General features: G+C 40.8%; 1 protein-coding gene across 6 annotated transcripts; it reads right to left on the reverse strand.

Annotated features, from left to right (window-relative positions):
• Positions 1 to 8,803: 8,803 nt before the first annotated feature.
• LOC109936966 (LIM/homeobox protein Lhx9) lies at positions 8,804 to 19,833 on the reverse strand. 6 transcript variants are annotated; one of them, XM_048593021.1, is made up of 6 exons: positions 19,751 to 19,833; positions 17,783 to 17,985; positions 16,840 to 17,042; positions 15,459 to 15,814; positions 12,967 to 13,169; positions 11,508 to 11,771 (listed from the first exon to the last, which is right to left on the reverse strand). In XM_048593021.1, exons 2-6 carry the CDS (start codon positions 17,954 to 17,956, stop codon positions 11,508 to 11,510), a joined length of 1,200 nt encoding a protein of 399 aa, XP_048448978.1. In that variant the 5' UTR covers positions 17,957 to 17,985; positions 19,751 to 19,833. The 6 variants fall into 6 exon arrangements, with proteins under 6 accessions (XP_020391171.1, XP_048448978.1, XP_048448977.1 ...); XM_048593020.1 differs by lacking the exon at positions 19,751 to 19,833 and adding an exon at positions 18,919 to 19,051 and having other exon boundaries at positions 17,783 to 17,988; XM_048593019.1 differs by lacking the exon at positions 19,751 to 19,833 and adding an exon at positions 18,121 to 18,338 and having other exon boundaries at positions 17,783 to 17,988.
• Between the last annotated feature and the right edge of the window lie 3,750 nt (positions 19,834 to 23,583).

The raw sequence follows: 23,583 nt of genomic DNA on the forward strand, positions 1-23,583 counted from the left end.
CAGAGGAGGTTCACGAGAATGGTCCCAGGAATGAAAAGCTTAACATACGAGGAACATTTGCGGATTCTGGATCTATACTCGATAGAGTTTAGAAGGATGAGGGGGGATCTGATTGAAACTTACAGAATAATGAATGGCCTGGATAGAGTGGACATTGTGAAGATGCTTCCATTGGCAGGAGAGACCAAGGGTACCGCCTTAGAGTAAAGGGAACACCTTTTAGATCAGAGATACGGAGAAACCCCTTCAGCTAGAGAGCGGTGAATCTACGGAATTCACGGCCACAGAAGGCTGTGGAAGCCAGGTCATTGAGTACATTTAAGATGGAGATAGATAGGTTCATGACTATCACGTGGATCAAGGGTTACGGGAGAAAGTGGGAGAATGGGGTTAAGAAACTTACCAGCCATGATTGAATGGCACAGCAGACTCAATGGGCTGAATAGCCTAATTTCTGCTCCTATGTCTTATGGTCTTATGGTGTCCGACTCCAGAAAATTGGAAAGCTACTGAATCATGTGACCAGAAACCTTATTAAATACCACAGGTCAGATTCTAAATGGACTGCCCACAAAAGACTTAAAACACAATGAAGTGAGGCCCACTGTTATATTACATCCATGTTGATACTCAGGAGAATATACTGAAATCGGAATGAGACTATCAGCAGTAATTTCAACATTGACATGCAATAACACCTTAACTTCTTTCATGCATCATTGTCATTTAAAAGAGAAGGTTTTTAAGTTTAATTATTTGCTACCGAGCACTCTACACAGATTATAATTCCACATTGACATTGTTTTGCCAAAGTGAACCTGTAAGGCAATATGTGCCAGCCCTAATGTCTTTTTATCCATTTGTGGAAAATAGGCATAACTGGCTGGGACAGCACTCATTACCCACCCTAGATACCCTTGAACTAAGTAGCTTACTGGACCATTTCAGAAGGCAGTTAAAAATCAATCATATTGTTGTGGCTCTGGAGTCACATATAGGCCAGGAAGGTGAGGACAGCGGATTCAAGACAGCCGGTTTCAGTGAGCGCATATACTTCCCAGTGATTTTCTATATAGTTCTTACCCATCTTAGTCAGTCACATGGAGAGCAAACCTTTTTCAAAAGAGAAAGAGGCTTTGTCAAATTGAGAAACAAATTATAAAGTTTATGGTTGACACATGAAGCTAAGAAACTTTGATTAAATGCAAGATTGTGTACTATTTAATTAAGACAGTTAACGTTTCACGTCCGGTGTTAATTTCATTAGTTTACTGTAGATAGCAATTGGGCTGGATTATTAAAGGCTGGTAAAAGTTGAATGACAGTAGGTTACATAGTTGCATAAAGGGTATATCACACAGATCTAATATCAACATTAGCAGTTGACTGAATAAATACATGGAGAACATTAGAGATTAGATCAAATTGAAAGCAATAAATCTTAAATCTCTATAAATGAATTTCAGAATTGAGCATCTTAATGACCAAATGAATTTTAAGAAAAGTATTGAAGTTTAAATAAATTATCTTATGTTTCCTTTGTAAAACATTTATTGTGGAACACATCAAATTTTGTCTTAAAAAGTACAATCAAAACTTTCCCCCAAAAAACAAAATTTAAACATATACTCAACAACAATGTAAACGTAAGACTTATATTTAACATCATTTTACAAAGTACAGAATCACAGAATCCCTACAGTGCAGGTGGAGGCCATACAGTCTATTGAGTCTGCCCTCCGAACAACACCCTACCCTGACCCAAATCCTCCCCTCAACCCGATCCCCTGCATTTACCATGGCTAATCCATCTAAACTGCACATCCCCAGACACTACAGGGCAGTTTAGCATGGATAGTCCTCCCAATCTGCACATCTTTTGGAGTATCAAGAATATACGTGGAAAAGAAAATCCAGTCATTCCCTAATGCTTTTTCTAACCTTGATAAATTTGCTTCTCAACCAGCAGAAACTGGGATTTACAGGCAGCTGTCCACCTACAGAAACCTCGTTTGCTAAGAGCCTCCTGGACAATATCTATTTCCCTGCAGACTGTGGCAAAGAAGTGGTCATAAAGCAACTGGCCAGTTGGTACATGCTCAATTGTAACAGTTAAACATGCTCCTGACTATGACCGTAGTTAAGGAATTTTGAGTGTCATTTCAGAACAATAACAAACTTCACTTTAATATTGGTCTGAAGTTCAAAATCCTTGGAGTAATTTAAAAACTAATTCAGTATTAAGAGACGTTTTTTTTTAAAACTTATGTGGAATGGTGTCAGCTTGGTCATGGCTGTCCACTTTGTTGTATTTCCAATATGGGCTGCAGGGGCTAACTGTGAGCACATTGAAAAGAATAAGAAATATGACTTACAGCTGAGGTTTGGCTAAGGAGTAATCATATTTGATTTCCTTCAACATTAGAGAGCTGACAGACCAGTGGGAAAACGAGGTGCCTGACATAAAGTTTTTTCTTTTAGAAAAGTGTCCAACTATTTGCTTTTAGCTGTATATGATGCTGCGTATTTCATGAAAGATGGTGTATTTATTAAAAGGTGCAATGGAGACTTTTTTTTTTAATTTGCTGATACTTCCACCTTTCATTTGTTGAATAATGTGAAGGATAAAAGTTGGATGCAAGCTTATTTCACTGTTAGAACAACATTACATGTGGCAGTTGTTCTCTGCACTAATAGGTCAGCCACCTCACAAACTGAAATGTCTGTATTTTTTGAACCGTAAAAGAGGCAATTACAGGAAGTGTGGAGATTCTCATAGATAAAAGAAAAAGAACTAACCTGCATCCCATAGAGGATGGTTTGAGAACATTTGTAATAGCGTAAATAGGGATTGAATGCCAGAATCCTTCTAGTCAGACTTCCCAATTTAGAAACATAGAAATGCTTGCTAATGGGGGAGGCGATGGCGTAATGGTATTATCGTTGGACTGTTAACCCAGAGACCCAGATAATGTTCCAGGCACCCGTTCTTGAATCCCGCCATGGCAGATGGTGGAATTTGAATTCAATAAAGATCTGGATTTAAGAGTATAATGATGATTGTCGGACAAATGATTGTTGGGAAAACCCCGTCTGATTCACTCATGTCCTATAGGGAAGGAAACTGTCACCCTTACGACTACATGTGACTCCAGATCCACAGCAATGTGGTTGACTCTTAACAGCTCTCTGGGCAATTAGGGATGGACACTAAATTCTGCCTTGCCAGTGCCAGCCTAATCCTGTGAATGAATGAAGAAAAAATGTATTATATACCTTAGCATATGTATGTCATGCTTTTCCTGACTGCCAGAAGCTTCAAAATACTTCATGGCCATGAAAATTCATTTGAATTGTAGTCACTGTTAACACATAAAAACACAACAGCCAATGTGATAATAGCTAGATCATTTGTTTTGTTATGATATTGACTATTTATTGTCTAAAGTACCAGCATTAGCTCCACCACTTTTCTTTGAAATAGTGACATTGAATATTTTTAACATCCAACCAAGCAGGCAGATGGAGGTTTGATATAAAGTCTCATCTGAAAGACAGCATATCCGACAATGCGGCGCTCCCTCAGTACAGCACTGGAGTGTCAATGAGGAAAACAATGCTGTGAGGCCAGGACCATGATGAACCTACACACTTCATGTAAGATTCTAACAACGTAGCCAGCCGCCATAAGGAACTTCAATAACAATACAGAAACTGTAAATGTAACAAATTAGCCAAAAAACAGATTCTTGCTATTCCCACTGGGAAGTTGGGAGAAGGGGTGATACAGAAAGATAGAAAGCCATGTAAAAAGTTCAAATAGAACATAGTGGAAGAAACTGATGTGAATCTATGTATAACATTTCATTTTTTTGAATAATTAGAAAATAATATAGTGGTGAAGGAAAATCAGTAAAATCAAGAAGCTTCAATGGTATTTAATTTATTGTGTTTCCAGCATATTTTAAACATTCTGCTGGTTCTGGCTTGGCTTGTACAGTAGACAAGTAAATTGGCTTTTTTACTTCAGGGTTTGAGTTTACATCAACTACAGAGTGATGGAATACAATTATGTCTTGACCCTAATAGGTGACTGTCCTTATTTCACTACAATCAACACAAAGATGATGAAATTAACTTGCTCAAAAATTTGCTAAATTGCAAATACTGATTTTAATGGAGAGGGGTGAGTACTTTGCCGAGATGGAAGTGAAGTCAATATTAGGGACAGGAGCCACTTTATTCAGTGTCTAACCACGATGCCCTGGAACTCCAAAACTGGAAAGTATTCCAATCCACAACTGTTTTCTCTTACCCTAGTGACTGCAAAACCAAGTCTGCAGCAAGTGATGGTGAATTACAAAGCACTGTTGGCAAGGCCCCTAAGTGCCTACATGTGCAGCAGGACTTCACTCCTAACTGATTACTGATTAAGTGCTTAGAGGAAGTAACTGCTAACTTCTGTTTTCTCAAAGAAATTTAAAGAAGTCTGTGGAACATCCATAAATGATAAAGCATTCAAGAAATCCAACTGTAGAGTTTTAAAACTCATTTCATCCTACACCATACCACATTTATACTCATTCACTGCCACAGAATGGGATGATCTTCTCCTCCCAGCACTATACTTTGTACCCACCCCTGGCCTGGAGATATATTCTCTTCTTCCCTAAGAAATTATGCACCATTCTGAGATGAAGCAGCATGCCAAAGTGTATGGCAGCATATAGCCCTTGGGTTATATAATGTTATGGAGTTATACTCCTTGTTAAATCATTATGGTGTGAATTGATCTCCCGGAGAGTCCTGAGTTGCCAGCTTTCCTTGGATCAATTCCTGAAAGCTTCATCATATAACATCTTGCCTTTAGCCCCTGCATCCCCACTCTCTTCCTATTGGTTGCCCAGCAAATCTGTGCCTACAGTACACTACCACATACAGTATTTACAGATTGAGAGTCACTTTGTTATGAATCAGTTCACTTTTGGCTGTGGGGTCAAACACATGCCTTATCCCCATCTCCAATATGTTTCTAATGAATAACTGAAAGTATTCAACATAAATTAAGCTGTGCCCAGAAAGAAATCTAATGTTCCCGAAGAATGCAGGACAGAGCAAGGAAGGTTGGCAACTAAAGAAGCTGGCAGTGGGTGGGGGTCAAGGGGTGGAGTGGCAAAGGGAGGACACTTGTCACTGAATTTTGAGTCAGATTGGACTGTGATTTCCAGTCAGTCTGCCAGCTCCAATTGCAAAGATGTTTGCACAGCTCGAGAAGGAAGAATCCAAACCACAATCAGAAAGTAAAGCCATTGAATAAGATGGTGCAGAAATATGTACAGCTTGTTAAACATACAGCTTGTGTTTATAACAAGCTACAACATAAAGGCTTCTCCGGTAAACTGGGTGTTTCCTCGTTGCCAGTCACATTGCATTCAAGAACAGCCATAAATTAGGGAGCTGCTGCCTTTGATTTACCTACTTGGGGGTCCTCAAACAAAAAAAAACAAATTTACTTTGTTTAGAATTTAATTAAAGAAAATGTTGAATTAAAGAATAGTTAACACTCACCGCTCCTGTGAAAGGCATCAGATGTGGAAGGTTTCAGAGTACAATGGCACGTGCTACTCCTCACACAGAGGAGAGCAATCTCTGGGTCTCTAGCTTGTCAGGAACCCATCCCACAAACACACACACACACAGACACACACACACACGTAGGTTGGCAACAAACCATGAGTTTGACACTTCAGTCGAGCCAACACTTTCGATGCCATGCTTTTAAAAAATGAAACTTGTGGTACTGGGAGAAAGGAAAATGCCAGTGCCTCCGGAGGGCCAAAGTGAAAGGTAACCTGCTAACTCATTGAGGTGATAGATGTCCCAATGTAAAGCAGAGTTTCCTAGACTCTGGAGCCTTGGTACCCAAAGTATCCCGGACACATGTGGGAATAGAATGCACATTGGTAATGGGAGATGGTGAGCGTTGTCATCAATTGGTTTATGTTCTAAACTTACAGGCCTACCTTTTGATATACCTTGTCGGTACTTTCTTTGCTGAACAACTTTCAATTGATTTTTTTCTCAGAACCACTGGTAACAGCGACCTTCAATTAATCTGCTTCAAAAGAGACAAGAACTGGTTTTAGGCGTTGCAAGCTGTATTTTAGTCCTGTCTCAACAAGCCCAGTTTTCGATTTTTTTTATTATTCATTTACAGGATGAGGCCGTCGCTGGCTAGACCAGCATTTATTGTCCATCCCTAGTTGCTCAGAGGGCAGTAAAGAGTCAACTACATTGGCTGTGGGTGTGGAGTCAGTTGTAGGCCAGACCAGCTAAGGATGACAGTTTCCTTCCCTAAAGGGCATTGATTTACTTTGTTTAGAATTCAATTAAAGAAAACGTCGAAATTAAAGTATAGTTAATATTCAGAAGCCCATCAGACGTGGAAGGTCTCAGAACGGCATCGATTGGTAAGTTCGAAAAATGAAGGAACAGTGACATGCTTGAAAATGGACAAGGGAGAAACGACCCTTCGGGGTCCTATCAGGGGTGCAGTGTGGTGAAGAGCCCTACAGAAACTCTCCCCCGTTTCCAGGTTAGTCTCTGGTCTGAAGGGACATCGCGTAGACATTCGGCTGAGACGCATTACTTACAAAATCATTTGGAGGGGCTTTTGTGCACAATGGTAGTGTCCTTTCCTCTGGGCCAGCAGACCCGGGTTCAAGTCCCAATTGCTCAAGAGGTGTCTCTTAACATGCCTGAGCAGGGTGATTAGAAATTATCGAGAAGCTGTTCACACCGCCAGCAGGAGCAGGTTCCTCCAGGTCACATTCAGTTACGATTGTATTCCCTCTGTCGCACGATGAAGTTTGGCTGAGCGACAGAAAACTAATCCAACAAGCAAACAGCCCTCAAGGTATTTCGAAGTGGGCTGTGAGAAAGAGCCCACGGCATCGTTACGTATGATTTGTCTGTCACTACTTCCAATTGTCCAGCTTCCATTCGAACATTTAGCCCTGTTACTATGTTGTAAAGCACATTTACCAGGAGCAGGACCATTTGAACAATGCTCCCTGCAAGGGAACGCGCGTTTTACTGATCACCTTTTGAATGATGTAGTGTTCTGCACACAGAAGGCTGTAAAAAAAACTCTCTAGAAATAGTCTGAAGGAGACAACGTGGAGTCAGTTGTCTACAGGAAAATCAAACTGGACAAGCTTTGATTTTTTTTCTTACCATTTCAGATCCGATTCGGAGAGACGATATTATCCAGGATAATGGGTATTGTGGTACACGGTATTCCCAAATGTTACTGCTCTTGCATTCTACCGCTGTGACATAAAACAGTGGAATCCGCCGTTTGATCTCCTGCCTGACACCATGAGAATCAAATACTTACACGCGAGAAACTGTGAATTGTTCAAAACATGTACGTTAATAGGAGCAAGCAAGGAGTACCGCTGCTTCAGTTTCTGTTGTTAATTACTCTGTCCCGGCAAAACGACGCTGTGGTACCTTTTTTTAAGGGGCGTCTATTAGCGATATATTACAGTCCTCTCGGTGATATATTGTTGCAGAAAAGGCCATTCAAAAAACAATATTCGTTTCTACACATCATAGGGACTATTCAATCAGGAAATCTGAATTTTGGTTTTGTTTGCAAGACGCTGGCGATCCTATTGTTTAGCGCCAAAGGTTGCGATGTTCCTTTTCATTTAAAACACTTCCAGTTAAACCCTTTACTACATAATATTGGTCAATACAAATCCCATTAGCTCGGCTTAGTGTAAAGTGTGACAGTGAGTTTTATTTCCAATACAGGTTGACACTGAATCGTTCAACTGGGGACTGTGGCACATTGCCAATGTGAAGTGATGGAAATGGACTGGATTTTAAAATGTAGAATGCAGTGGAGAGTAAACCACAACAGAATGCTCCCAATCTCGTTCTGCCCGCAGAAAGTGAAGGGTGAAGCTGGAAGATTTGAACTGCGACTGTGTCCTCTCCCGGATAACTAATGATAACGAAATTCACTTGGGGTCATAATGTTTTATTTCCCTCGTGTATCATTTCGATTTGCAAAACAAAAGTTTCCATTTCTCGTCAGAATATGAATTCTCTAGCTCGCTTTTATGTTCGTTCCAAAACACAGGCAGTGGGGTGTCTTTGTGTAATGTTGGAGCGAAGTTTCTCTTGGGCCAAATGGATAGCGCCGCCCTCAACCTGACTGCCCCGCTGCGTGCAGAAGTAGTCATCTTTCTGGTGAAAGCAAAATAGCACAGCCCCTGAAGTTCCTGTAGCCTTTTTTTAAAAATATAATTTCCGGTTTGTTCCTCGTCTCTACTCAGAAAATTACAAATTGCTTATGTATATATTTTATGGCACCAGAGTAGTCAGCGACCACAAGGGATCAGCTGCTGGCCCGTCACAGTACAATCTGCAATAATGGAATGGTACACCTTCATGAGTTTTGGTGTTGTAGTGTTTGTTTCAATGTTTGCAGGACTGATCTCAGTATTTGAGCGAGAGGGAAAAGGATGGTGTAGGTAGTGATTCCAATAAATTAATCGATCGTTTGTATAGGAAGATAGCAATTTATTCAAAACAAATGCTAATTCAGTCCGTGTGCTTTCTTGTATATAGTTTATATATATAAAATCTTACTTCGAGAGAAAAAAAACATTTGTTGCATTAAGCAAGAGAACTCGTTCAATACTGAAAGCTGTTTATTACAATTAACATCAATCAATCAAAATGTATACATCACCCAAAAAACAGTACTGACAATATTACATCCGACCCTTTGATATTGAAAAGAATTTAGAGGAAGTATTATAATAGCATGCACAATGTTTCTCAATTTTGCTTTACAACCAGAAACACCAAAATGTCGCCTGTGGGCTTGAAGGACTTGCGAATTTCGTCTCCAAATACCATACATCGATTATCCCTATTGAAGGAATGTGGCTTAAATCATCATAACCAAGTCTCCACATTACAAATGGATATCAAATTAATTATACACTTAGAATTGTTGAGTACAGACAAAGCTTTACGTTTGATGTCCGAAAATCTGTTAATTTAGTTGGTCAACTTGGCAGTGCGATGGAAATCAGACTGGCCTGTCCTAACCACATCCTAATTCTTTCAAATTCAGTCCAGCGCAGACTTTATGTTTTCTCTACATGTATGTCCACTGACAGCTTAAACGTAAAAGAAATACAACACGTTGCGTCCTACATTAGCTTAAACATTCAAGCAAATTACATTTTGGAGGCTTATTGTAATTATGTATCTGAGTAAAGTTTTAGGATATTTAATTGTGTGTTAATATAGTCTTTGTCTTCACTGCTGTTGAATTCCGATCAACCTTTCCCCTTCTTAAAATACCTAGGGAATTTTCAAACGTCGGGAAGTGTGGCTGTAATGCCCCAAGATTTGTTCTCCCTGAAAGAAATCATAGTAACAGTTCATTAAACTACAGAGCAATCTGGCCTTCCGGGGTCTTTTTGTTATTTTTTTTAACAAGGAAAATATTTCTAACGTTTCGTGAAAAACTATTTTGAAAGGTAAATTTACATTGTTTGGATGTCGACTGTTTGGCTTTAGTCTTCCCTGAATTTATAGAGTTTCTGGCGGTTTAAATTCCCCCTTTTTTATTATTAAATATAAAAACTTGTGGCGTCCCTATCCTACTGGAGCGAGTATTTAAACTCTAAGCCTTTTAGGTACTTCTTGTGCTCAGCCTGACCCTAGTGGAACATGTTCTTCCTGATTATATACACTCGTATTTCGTATGCCATTTTTAAAACACAATTGTTTTCCTGTGTTTGTTGTCCCTGAAATAGCTTTCATTTATTTTAAGTGGGCATTCGAGACTTGCAAACAGACAATTGAAAAAATAGAGGTCGTTGAAAAGCAATGCTGGTATAAACATACAATCTATAACTCCTGAAGTCCCCTGTTCTCGCTTTTATGTGTTGTGTTTTTTTTAGTATCAGGCACTTTTCATAACATTAGTGCTTTTTGCTTGAACTGACAAAATGTTTAGATACTGATTTATTCAGTTTATTCTAAAAAAAAGTGTTATGTCGCTACGTCTACCTATTTGTTTGTATTATTACCGCATTTTTCTGGTTTCAAACGAGTTTTATACCCATTGGTCTTTCGTCAACTGATAATGCACATAGACACACCACCAGGAGCTTATTTGATATCGCAATATAAGCGCCGAATGAAAGAAGGCTAAACTGAAAACGATCAAACAAACTGCTTTAATCACACAATTTTAATAAGATATCACAAAACGTTTGGTCCATAAATATTAAAAGGGGAGAACGCGCCTGTACAATGGTTTCATTTTTTTAAAAACAAAGTAACATCAACAATCTCATCAAACCACTTACTGTACTATCATAAACACAAAGATCAAACAGAAGGACCTCGTAACATCGGGAATACCAACTACTCTAGTGAGAGAACGTGTTCATGGTTGCTTTCGAGGACAAGTCCAAACGTCGTTTTGTGTTTTTTTTAAGAAAAAAAACAGCTTTCCCATTAAAAAGTTATCAGAAAAGGAGGTAACAATACAAAACTTGTGAGGTGTCAGAAGGGCATCTGTTTTTTTTTCTAAACAAGGGAACACGAATCTACACCACGTCACAGACTTTCTTCAGAAATATCATAAGGCACATGATAAAAGCTGTGATAGATCTCATTGGAGAAAAGTAGTTCCAGTACACCATGGTTCGTACTGCCAAAGAACGGTAGTGTAAAAGTATTGGCGAGTTTTATTTAGTATTGTTGGTACCAGTACATATGACAATAGCGAGGAGCCTGAAGAGATGTTCACTGGTGAGTGCGCATGGAATGAGCTCACTGGCGAAACTTAATTTGTTTTTTTTTGAGTCTCTCACTCTCCCTAAGACAACCCTGCAGTTGTAGACAGTGAAGGACTGCAGATGCTGGAAGCTAGAGTCAATAAATGTGGAGCTGGAAAAGCACAGCCGGTCAGACAGCATCCGAGGAGCAGGGAAGTCAAAGTGTCGGGCTGAAACCCTTCGACAGGACCCTGAACGGCCCGAAACGTTGACTTTCCTGTCCCTGCAGTTGTAGAGACAGTCAGAATATGGTGGGCACGTTTAGCAGAAGTGAAAAAAAATGTTTACATGACCAGTGTCGAGGAGAAGCGAAGTAGTGTAAGATTAAACTGAGCTTTAAACTTTTAATCTGGAAGCTTTTAAGGAAAATATCATTGGAAATTGGAATTATATTCGAGCATGCGCAGTCACCACTGCACAGTCCATTGACATTTATTTTGTAAACTGCTCTTTTTTTTCTACTGCTGTAAACTAGAATTCGTCAATAAACAAAAAATATATATTCATATCAGTTATTTAACAAAATCATCCTACACACAACAGGATCTGTTTTATTTTTGTCTTTTTTTTAATACTTTCCAGGGATTTTTTTTTTGTTTTGTTTTGAAGGAAATCTGCTAAAAAATGTTAGAAAAGGTTCGTTAAGGTAGTTTGTGACGGACTCCCGGATTCGTGCACGTCCAGGTTAGAGGTCACAGGCGTCACTACTGACAGAGTGGGATTGGTCAAGTCTGTTAAAGTGGTCGAAGTGCTGCTTGGACTTAGAGCGGCGCCGGACCTGTCGGCTGGGGGCGGGACGGGAAGTGCTGTGCCATCAGGTTTATCAACACCCCCATTCTCCTGTCGCAAAAGGTTCCTTCTGAATTTGGCTCTTGCGTTTTGAAACCAAACCTGCAAACCAATCCCATGTAATCTTTTTACCGATTATTTGATCCTTTTTTTTCTTTATCTAATCACAAACCACAACTTATCGCTATAGATATATAGATATAGATAAATAAGATATATAAAGATCAATTATTTAAACAGCTACTACTATGCAGAATTAAATAGACTAGCATTAAATGGACTGGGGAATGCTGAGATTGTGACAATGCAAGCAGAAATTGGCTACATTTAATACCATTGACTTCCCTGCACAGTACGAGGAACAAGCTCGTTACACCGCACACAACTTAAACGGCTCGTTTAACAACTTATCAACGAAAACTACTGAAAGCTTAAGATGAGATTATGTCCTATGTTGCATCCACTAACCAACAAAAAGAGATCCTGGTAATTATGGCAAGCGCCAGGATGGTCAAAGTTTTGGAGATCTATTCACTCTTGCTTCCCTCAGCTGTTCGCCCCTTGCGGGATGGAACAGCGCGATTTGAAATGAAACCAGTGAGCCAGTCAGTTTGGACAGGGCAGTCGATAGCATCCTGTGCTCAGCTGGTGCAACTCGACAGGGTTTTCCGATAATGGTGAAAATAATTTTAGCGCCTCTTCCCCAGCGAGGCCATTTTAGAATGCACTGGATGTAGTGTTGGACACCAGCACTCAATATTGAGATGATATTTGGGGAATGAGCTGATTAACATTGGCATCAATGTGAACAGATCTTTTTTTTTAAAAAAAAGTCATTTTAGAACAACGCCGTGGTTCCTGTGATTAATTGCTTTGCATTTAATGGCGAAATTTTGAAGTGCTATATCTTGATATTTAGTTGTCAGTCGTTATGTATAAAATATGTCCAATTGCGAAATAATCAATTACTGTGCAAGTTATCAAACTGCCACGTAAATAGTAATGTCACTAACCAGCCATCTATGGAGTGGATGAAACATAGACAGGGATTCTCCACTGTAACCCCTCATAGCATACCACCCCTTAATTATTTCAGCTCTTGTTTTTTTTAATACTTTGGATGATTAGTATAATAAACTATTATTGTACTACGAGATCTACCTGGTAGTATATCTACCAGTCCCAGTCTGAGTATTTTGAAATGAGTTTTCCGATTAATAAATGCAGAGCATGAAAGGGTGATCAGAGGTTTACAGTACACAGCACATTTCGTTAGATCGATATGAATGCCTCTTACCTGCAAAACTCTTTTGGTGAGCCCAGTTTTCTGGGCAAGCTGTTTTAAATCTTTCGCATCTGGGTTATGGTTTATGGCGAAGTAGGACTTCATGGTGCGAAGCTGGTGGTGTTTGAAGGATGTGCGCATACGCTTGGTTTTCTGGGTTGGAGGGTAGGGCTGTTGTTCCCTGTCCAAGTGGTCCGCGTCGTTTTCATTGCAGCCTGGCGTTCACAAACACAACCGTGCTGTTTATTAATGATCTCTCACATCAGGCAACAGGATTAACCTCACTGCCTCATCCCCACCCTCTACCACTTACTCCTCTTCACTAGAGGGCGCTCAACTCTAAGCCCGAGAATTTGTGTGTCAACATTTCCACCCCCCCTCCCCCCACCCCCGGTATGAGTACTACACAATATTTGACATTCCTTACTCAAGTCGCCTCCAACTATTCCCTTAGAAATGATTACCAGCTCCCAGGAATTTCCACTCAAACGTTTTGAAAGCCCTCCTCAAATATTACGTTACAAAATAGTTTGAAAACTAAAAGCACTGCCCTTGTGCTTTGAGTTCAGTGATATATTTGATGCTAAACCCATGGGACGAATCGATTTCGGTGAGTACTTTTTTGTTCTTGTGCAGCTTTTAATTTTAACTTAAAGCGGCACATTTTTGCAAACGCCATCCGGAATTATTATGATAAACGAATCCTCATAAGGAATATCTTGTCAATGATTATTATCGCGTACGGACACATTTTTCAATGGAGACAAGCGCTCAGAAATCTTAATAATAAATGCAGGCAGATTCCTGTTTTAGAAAGGTTAACGTTTTGCCCATTATGCTCGAAAGGAAAATAAAATAAAACGTTTTTTTAAAATGGACACCACTCGTAATTGAACGTAAACATGACCACATCCGACTTTGTAACATTTTAGAATTATTTTGCAAAGTTATTGAACGTCTCGTGACTTTTTGTATACAGAAAAATTGTAGCAGGGACTGTTTATGTAATTTTACAGTGAAATTAACACATTCCACACAGCTATCCATCCATTCATATTAACTGAAGAGTAATCTGCAGTCTTCAGTTTGCACTTTCTGAAATATGATCTTTACTAGATGAACTTCCTGCCTCGAGAAATATTAAGTCCAGTGTTCGTTTATTTTTTTTTTCCTTTTCACTAGAACCACTCGGTATCCAAACTTACTTATTATTTGGTAGGCTGGAAGGTGGTCTACGTACACCACTGTATTTTAAACACCCTCAAAAACTGCAAGTAGAATGACTAGGATTATTTTACAAGTTATTCAGGGCTATTGAATATCTTAAATGGATCGCATTAAATGTTATGAGTCCAGGCTCGTCCTCTGTTCCAGCCACTGTATAGACACTGTAGGTCAATTTAAACACAATCCAGTTCCCGCCACATGATTTAACATGGATTACTTTATAACATATGATTGCATTAATACATTGGATTTTATCTTTAACATCAACCATCGCATGAACAATGGACTCCAACAAAGCGGTTATATGTTAATATTGTGATTCTCCCCCAGAGTGAAAACGATATTTTGTCCTTATTTTCAAATGTAAATGATTTGCTTTTAGCAGTGAATGTAGGAACATATTTAAAGTTTGGTGTATTAATTCTCGTTGGTACTCTAGTGAATGCACCAATGAGTTTATACAGTATGTTAGTTCAAGATAGATTTACGGCGGGTGGGGGTGATTTATGTGGGAGTGGAAACCAGGGATTCCTGTGTCACGTCTAATTAACAGAAAACAATTAACCTCCAGATTACGTGATTCTTCTTTCATTCAATTGAACATCAGAATCTCGAGTGCGCGCCAATTTGCTTTAAGAAAACCCCACAATTAAGAAACAGCTAGAAAGGGCACAATGAACCAGTATGCAGTTGGGTCCCAGTTTGTGGAAAGTCCACAATGCATTTATTCTTTTATTTATGAAAAAGAAAAGGATGAAATCATGTTTGGTTATCTTTTTTTAAAAAAAGAGTGAAGACCCATAGAACGCTTTTGCAGCCATCAAACTGACCAAAGTGCCTCTGACAGCACGCTTAGTCCAATTATAAAGCTGAAGAACTCTGCCGAGCAGAAACTGTTATGGATAACAAGGACTCAACGTGGAAGGGCTGTTCGGTAGGGCCGTGCTAAGAGCCCATACACATAAAACAACACAAAACAAATTTAAATCAAAGCTTCAATATTTTTGTTCCGTTCTGGTACAATGTTAGTGGGCCTTTGAACCATCAGTTGATTTGCAAAATCATCCGGAACATGATTGATATCCGAATTTTAGAAGCTCCTTCTTTTGCTTTAAAAAAAACTTTCCATTCGTTGGTGCATTATGGCCAAAACAAAACAGTTGAAGTTTGACTTATGTTTCGATTTGTAGCGCTGAAGTTTTGGTCACATCGACAATTTATATACATATATATATAAACATATCCGTCGTTTGCCTGACAAATATTATTTTCCCCACCTGGGTTGTAAGTTGAGATATCGACTCCGAGGGCAGGGCTTTTTCTCTTCCTGGGGCGTCCCTTCTGAACAGTGCCTGTCCCATTGAAGTAGGGCAAGCCGAGACCCCCGCTCTTTGAAGCCAGCTCGGTGTAGTTCAGTTGCGTGTGATAGTCTACCTGCATCAGGGACTCGAAATGAACTCTGCAGTAAACCAAATTATCTTTCATGCCGAAGTGGTCGCCTGTGGTTAATGTTTTGTTGCAAGTCGTACACGTGAAACAGCTCAAGTGATAAACTGAGTCCCTGGCTCGCATGACCATTTCAGAGGCGGATATTCCGAGGTGGCAACGAGAACAGCGTTGGACAGAAAACCTCCTTCCCAAAATATAAAACAAAAGAGAGCAAAGAACACCACGCTTAGAAATAGGAGAACATGTACATTATATTGCACGACGAACAACATCATTGTCAGCCAAAGAATCGTATCAATAACGTCGGTCTATTAATATTTAATCACGGGTTACAACATTTTTCCTCGCATTTGAACGTTTATTTAACAGCGCCCGATTTTCCTGAACGGCGGTAAATTCTATTGGTGTGTGGGCAAAATGAATATAATTTGGAGGGATAGGGAAAAAGTCAATAATAAATTGCCCATTGTGAACTCAAACAGTGGCATTTTTTTACAACTTGCAGTTTTCGTCCCGGTCATTGTACGGCCCACATTTATTCATCGTCCGAAAACTCGCAGCCCACCATCCCCGATCTGATTCCGGTATCCTGTCGGGCACAGATCCGTCAGCTGTGAGACCAATATTGGCTGATCTCATAAGCTTACAAATAATTCCTGATCACATTGAATGAACCAATGCTTCGGCCAAAACATAAAATAAAATGGCCTCAGTACTTTCCAAAAGCTTCCTCGTCGCAAAATGAAACATTTCCAATGTTGCTATATCTTTTGTTGAGTTTGAGGCCTAAGTTCTGGCTTGTCAAACGCTCACCCTTAAACATAAGGGGGAACGCTGTCCTTACATGACGGAAAGAAAGACTAGAGTTACCGTTCAAATTGCTGCATCCCTCCCCCTGGGCTCTGAGAGCGAGATGTGCAACAGAAAAGTAAGAGGGAAAGCTCAGCTTCCATTCCCCCTCCAGGCCCACAGTCCGTGGTTGACGATGGTTGTGCCGGCCTAACTGCTTGTGACTGTCCGTGTGTAAAACGGAAACGCGCGTTAGAAAAGGAACACGGCCTGGAATGCCAGGCTACAGCCAAAAACCAAATAAAAAACCGGCACGGAGGTGAGTCCTACTTTTCCTCATTTTTACGTGCTCCCACGTTCCCTGGACAAGTTGCACCTCCTATTTGGAGACCCTGAAGCAAGCGTGCGCTGGATGATTACCTGTAGTAGTCCTCTTTACAGTAAATGCTGCCATCCTTGGCGAAACAAGTTAATTCGGACTCCAGGGCGAGTTTACATTCACAACACTTGAGGCACCTGAGGTGCCACTGTTTGTCGACAGCAAGCAGGTAGTATCTATCTGCAATTTTACCGCCGCAGCCTGCACACAAGGCGGGTTTCTCCGAGTTAATAGAAGGCATGTTCTGCAAACAAGAAATCTTTTTTAAATGTCAAGCTAAAACGTCATCATGGTCAAATGCATACACACAGGTTGCACAAGAGCGAATACGTAAACGAAAGCAAGCAACATTTGATTTGCACAAAAATACTTTCAAACATTTTGCAGGTAAATGTTTTCTATGTATTATTTGCTGCAGCTGATGAACAGTTCCCCACCACCATCCCCCGCCCCCCACCCCTCTCCCGTGACAGTTCAATCTCCCATGGTAGTAAATTGAGTTAAAGAGAGAGTCAAAGTTGGGCAATTATTAAAACAAATCTTAACGCGCGGGTCTTTGCTTCAAGCGAGAGTTCCTTCTGCTCAAAGTTCACAAATAATCGCATTGCAGTCTCCTCCACAGTGTAGCCGTGGATATTTCCCAGTCTTTGTTGGCAGAGAAGCACAGCAGAAAGACCGGAGCTGCACACACTCAAAAGGCATTTTTAAAATGGGTTTTATGTCACATTTTAATTTTGTCTGTGTCAATAAATACACCGAAGCGTATTGCGAGCAAAACAAACCCAAATCTCTTTTAGTCAGTGCGATGGATTTTTTGTTTTAAAAAGCTGTCGAGAATTCAATATAACGGAGAATTTTTTTTAAAAAGGAGAAGCTGAACTCAATCCCTTAACTGCTACGCAAGGACTGTTCAGGGTGAAGGAAGGAAGTTAAATTGTGTGTCTCAAAAGTCCTCCTTTCTCATGTTGTTGTTTTCCCTCTTACCGTTTCCCTTCCGTTCATCTGCACTCCTTTGGCGAGCCGGGAATCCGTCTTGGATCTCCTTTCCATTTCCTCCATGATTCCCTGGATCTCGCCCCCAGAGATTCCGTGGAAAAGCATCGCTGATTGACGGAAAGTACACGTGTCTTCCTCGGCCCTGGCTCTTAGTACTTCCATACAGACCCCAGCTTAAACCATGGAAGAAACTGCTACAAGACAATTAGAGAAAGAAAGAGAAAGAGAGAGAGAGAAATAAACTGCTAATCTCTGATGGGGTGGCGGGGGGGCGGGAGGTAGTACAACACGTCAAATTCTCCGGCGCCCGGGGAGATGATAGTTACTGGCTGCTGCTGGGGACCAGACAGTGATAGAAGGAATCCCTGCAGACTGGTTAGGAATAACGGGCAAACAATGATGTTAGGGCGATTTTAACCGCATTCCCCTGACTCCTTAGCTCCTTGCTGATCGGATTGTAGCTTGCTGGCTGGGAGCACACCGTTTCGCCTATTTGTTGCAGCCTCTCGCCAGGGCACAGTTGGATAATTTGGTAGGAGGAGTTCGATAGACTGCCACCTAATCCTTTTCATTACAAAGGCCTGTCATACGCTTTTCATTGGCTATTGACGGACAATCAATGACAGCTCCAGGCGGGTTTGATTTCCCAGTGTGGCGAGTTCATGCGACTTTCCGATTGGGCAGAGCGGGAACTGTGAGGTTTTCTTTATCTCTCTGCAAAGCAACAGGTATTCTCCGTGAGGGCAGACAATGTTCAATTAAGGGGAGAGAATTAATTGTGCTTTGTGCAAAGCCTAAAAGTAAAACCAACCAGCACAGGCAAACAACACTGAAAATTAAGACAGTTGATTAGTAAAACCAGTGTATACCAACGATCATCCACTCCTCCCGCTAAATAGACGCTACTACTTTATAAAACAGCGTAAACAGGTCTTGTTAAATTCTCAGTTAAGTTCCTAAAAGCATATTTTACGAAGAGTTTAGTAATGTGGTATTTTGAATAGATTTATAGCAGTTTAGAGAGCTGAGGGGAATGGTGCTTGATTGATTAAGCAGAATCCTTCTCTCTGTTCACACCTCCCACCTCCCCACCCCTGAGTCTCCCCCAATCTCAGGAAACCAACCACGATTTGAAAGGTCACTCGGGTCCAGGCAGGAAATCAGCAGAGGGACGCATTTTTTCAGGTCAGCATTGTCGCGAAGTTCAAAGCAGTACATTGTCTGTGCTCACGCACAGAGGGGCAGCTTCACACACAAAAAAAACAGCCACTGCTTCCAGCAATGGGGTGGAGAGAGAGAAAAAAACATAAACGTTCAAAATGCTCACGACCCTGCGTCATCACATGGTCGCAACAGCAGCCTTAGTTCTGAAAGTGAGAACTCAACTGGACTGTAATAGTCTCATAGCCATCCAGAGTGAGAGATTTTACTGTGTGGCCTTCTGTGGCTGTTGAGATTTGAGGCTACATGCTCACATTTCTAGGCATCTTTGGGATCATTGTATTGCATGATAGGAACTCTCCATTTGTTTAGCTCAAAAAAGCATTTTTTTCCTCTGGCGGCAATGAATCGAATGCCCAGAATTCTGAAAATGAACAGAACTATTCTCAACAGCCATGTTCCCATTGCAATGGGCAGCTTTGAAGTGAAACCGTGCAGAAAAAGGCTCTTCAAGGCATTGGCTCCAAAATGCTGGTTGCGAACACTGCATTCGGATTTTACGTGGGGTTCACTTCATTCGGCTCTTCCCCCTTCCCCACTCCCCCGCCCCCCCAAACCGCACGCCCCCAGGTTCAGAGCGTGCTCGCTTGCAGAACGCAGTGTGCGTCCTAAAATGTCAACTTTTTTTTCATATTTCGGAAGGTGACATGCCACGATTGACTCCAGCAGCAGCATCCACGCCAGCATTGGGTGGCCCACACAAAAAAAGATTCGCTCGAGCTGTTATCCATGCACCTTGGCTGTGAGGAGATGCTGGAAACCTGGCGCCAGTCTATAACATCTTCACCGTGCCTGAAGCCCGGAGCTGTGGCGCCTACAGAGCAGGGCGTGACCACAAAGCTGGCTCGAAAATGACCAACCGCAAGCCTCTGAGGACCCCTACCCCAACACCCATGCATGCACACGTCTAGATTTGATCGTTACTATTCCGCATTTAACCTGGTATCTCTGACCGATTTTTTGATGAGGGCGGGGTTAGGGGGCATCTCCAACCTATTTCAGCGTCCACACAGCTTCCGATTCACAGAGAATACCTGTTCGCATCCCACGTGGAGAACAGGTATAGGCTCCCAACCTGGCAGTGAATCTGGGCGACAGATGGATTTCAAGACTCTCCAGTATCAGATTCCAATGTAGAAATGCACCAATGACGCGAGAGCGCACGGATAACTGATTTGAATCTACCTCCTTTTTCTTGTTGACTGTATCTGCTTACAGTTGTAATGACACCAGGGCAGCTGCTCTCTCTATCCTTGGGAGTTTAAAGCGATCTCGCGGAAGTGTGCTGTACACAGCAATGGTCTTATACCTGTACTGTTTCTCATCATTTTTGGTGCTGTCTGCTGGATAGATTCCAAAATTGATCATTTCTCTAACATTTGTTTTATACACGAATAGTGGGCGTTGTTCCGCGCTTTCAAACAATTTTAAACGTTTGGTGAACTGCCTGGGTGAAATAATCTTAAATGTATCAATTCCATTCCAGAATTCGATCGAATGGGTATCTAGTTCTGTTTCCCGTATCTAAAGCACTTTTTTTTTGAATGCCCACTAAATCACATTTTTAAAAAAAGCTTCAGAGGTTTGAGAGCTTTATGGTGCAAATGACAGAGGAGTACACACTCCTGTGTTATACAAGGGGATAGGCTGACTTCTGGTGATATACAGGCTGTTTCTGTTCGTTGATAAGACCTAATCGAGCTCTGAGGAATTGCTAACAGTATTTCAAAATGACTCAGTATATAACTAAACACACACTGTATGCCCATTCGCAAATGTTTACTGGTTGTAAAAAACCACTTCTTATTTATCGTTAATGCGAACGATTCAATTTGGCCTTTTACCGCCTTTGTCAAGTCTGTCTCTTGCGGCTTTCTGCCTGTATTTCTTTGTCTCTTTTGCTATCTTTGCCTCTCTCTGCCTCTCCCTCACACCCCATATGCTTGTCCTGATATACAGTTTAAACTAATTGGTTTAGAACAAATCCTCTGACTTGCTGTTTTAGCCCCAGTCTTGGCGGTACCAGCTGCCGCGTATTTGATCACACCTATAGCCCGGGCAAGATGGGGGTTCCTGTCTGTGGAGTTTCTCTTCTCAAGTCCCTTGGGGATCTCACATACAACGGTTAGATCGCGTGCAAACCATAGAGATTACATTTCCCAGCAAGATGCAAGCTCATAGTCAGCATCGTACCTGCAAATTAACTGAAGCTTCCCCTTTGTCTCATCGTTACAGCTGTAAGATGAACATTTACTACACGGGAGAAGCTTTTATTTTTAAACAGATTCAATTAGCAGTGTCTGCTGCTTAGCGGGTATGTGCACTAGCCAGATTGCCAGAGTTTAGCTCATAAGGCACAATTTCATGTGAAAATGAAGTCAATCAAGTGAAATAAGCAGTGATTTGTTTGTTGCTGGCACGCTATCGTATGTACAGCAGGGCTGTTATTTGCTGTAAGTAATGTAATTAGTCGTTTTGTACAGAAATCAATGGCTTATAAATAGAGCAGTGATAGCTATGCATGTGCGCAGAAATACTCGAAAGGAAATCCCCACTACTACTGCGGATGTTTTTTCTGCCTGCTGTCACATGCTAACAGTTCTCCACAATGATTTTCATTACGATAATTTGTGGAAAATGCAATTGTAGAGCAAGAGTCTGTCTTTGCTACCGGATCATCGTTTACACGGAAGCCAGAGCGCAAGGAATTAAAAACATACCTTGTTGCTATTATTATCCACGCGACCCGTTTAAGTGAGATTATTCACGCAAAGCAGAAAGGAAAATCGTGTCTTCAGCTATAGTTGTAGTTTGCTGATAAAATTAACGTATCTGTAAATCTGCTAATGGTCACTACAAATTGTCTAGCGCGTTCTGACTACATAACACGTTCTCGCCCCCAGCATATTGTTATGCGATCCAATAGCATATAATGTTATCCAATTGTATCACACCTAATATATTGCGGATGAGCACTACCCCAGAATTAAGCTGTAGTATGAGGTTACAACCGAATGAGAGCCCGTACTCCCTCTCAAGTTCAGAGCCCTTTGATGCACAACACAGCTGGAACTGCTGAGGAGCAAGTCAATGTGACCAAAGTATTTTGCTTTCTGAGCTACGGCGTAGTTTATTATTCATCAAATCTCAACGGTTCGTGCACAACTTTAGCACAAATGTCTATTTAATGAGGCAAATTCTAATTTATTTCGGTTCCATTCCCTTTACATGTATGAACGGAGCAAAGTGCACCTATGCAAATATTATTCTAAGGTAATAAACCCAACCAATAGGAGTCCGGTAAATTCGACTAATGAATGCGTGTTTAACTCTAATTAACGACTATCTAATGAGGACCTTATGTAAATTCAAATAAACATGAAATATCAGGATCTTCTAGGTGTCTGAAGACGAGTTATCTTTTACGTTCAGGCAGCTTTCGTGGTGTCAAATTGGCTTAACAGGGTGTCAGTCTTATATTCCGGAGTCGCTATGTTTTGTTTTCAGGTTCCTGGCCGTAGCTATAAGTTGTCCTGCAACACAGCTGTAAACGCTTTCTGAACGCAGTGCCACAGCATAATGAATTGATGCCGAAGTCTTCTCTCTGTGCATCCCGACCTGGCAGATAAAAGCTCAAACATAACCCAAGCTTGATTGAATGTATTCAATTAACATGCTCTGAAGTTGGAGGACTTTCTTTCCATTTGTTCGATAATGCACTTTCCTGGTTCTATGCAAACCTGCAGGTGCATTAGAGCTGAGGAGCTATTTTTTCCATTTGAGGGGGGAAAACGGTGTTAAATTTACATATCTATCTCTGCTCAATGGCACTATTACCAGTAATTGGCCGGCTACAATAACATAACTCAAAAGTGGCTAAACCCCTACATCTGTATTCATTTAATTAATTATGTTAGCTCTTGGTTCGCTCCATCAGGCGCTGTAAGGTGCACGGGGTGATGAGCTGTTGACAAGGAGAGCAGTTTTTTTTGTAATCCTGATATCAAGCAATACTAAAATTATAACTTTTTAAAATGCGATTCATCGCGACTCCATTTATTGATACCGTCCATTTAATTTACAGTTTACCCCTTTACGTTCTTATTGTACAACACAGTTACACAAATTAAGTTCACTGGCGTAAATGGCAGCACGTTGTTACAACACGTGGGCTGGATAATATTTGGTGCTCGAATTCTTAATCAACAGCTTTCGGGCATTGTTTTATATCACAACGAAGGCGGAAAGCAGCCAGCTACATTACAGAAGAACCCACTCAGTTATGAGATACTGTTTTTAAGGGCGTGAATAATACCATTACCTGTTACTACAACACTTGATGCAGTTAAAATGCGATATTAAAAAGTAGAACCACATCAAATATGCTATGCTCTCTTTATCTGTGTGCCCTCCTTTGAAAGCGATGGTTCATTGTAGATACCTTATAAATGATTTATTTTAAAGGCGGTTGTGGTATTTATTTAACATTTTTGATAAGGTTATTGAGAACACATTTGCCATCCTTTGTCCAATCTGTTTGTTTCTCTGGATTCTTCTTGGATGAACAT

The sequence above is a fragment of the Rhincodon typus genome, unplaced genomic scaffold, assembly GCF_021869965.1.
Source record: "Rhincodon typus isolate 14 unplaced genomic scaffold, sRhiTyp1.1 hic_rhity00002225, whole genome shotgun sequence".
NCBI classification, from domain to species: domain Eukaryota; kingdom Metazoa; phylum Chordata; class Chondrichthyes; order Orectolobiformes; family Rhincodontidae; genus Rhincodon; species Rhincodon typus.

Coding starts and splice junctions, on each gene's coding strand:
- LOC109936966 (XM_048593021.1), bottom strand. CDS start 17,956: ATGGAAGTACTAAGAGCCAGGGCCGAGGAAGACACGTGTACTTTCCGT. Junction 17,043..17,782: donor AGATGAACGGAAGGGAAACG/GTAAGAGGGAAA, acceptor TCTTGTTTGCAG/AACATGCCTTCTATTAACTC. Junction 13,170..15,458: donor TATCTCAACTTACAACCCAG/GTGGGGAAAATA, acceptor TGTGAACGCCAG/GCTGCAATGAAAACGACGCG.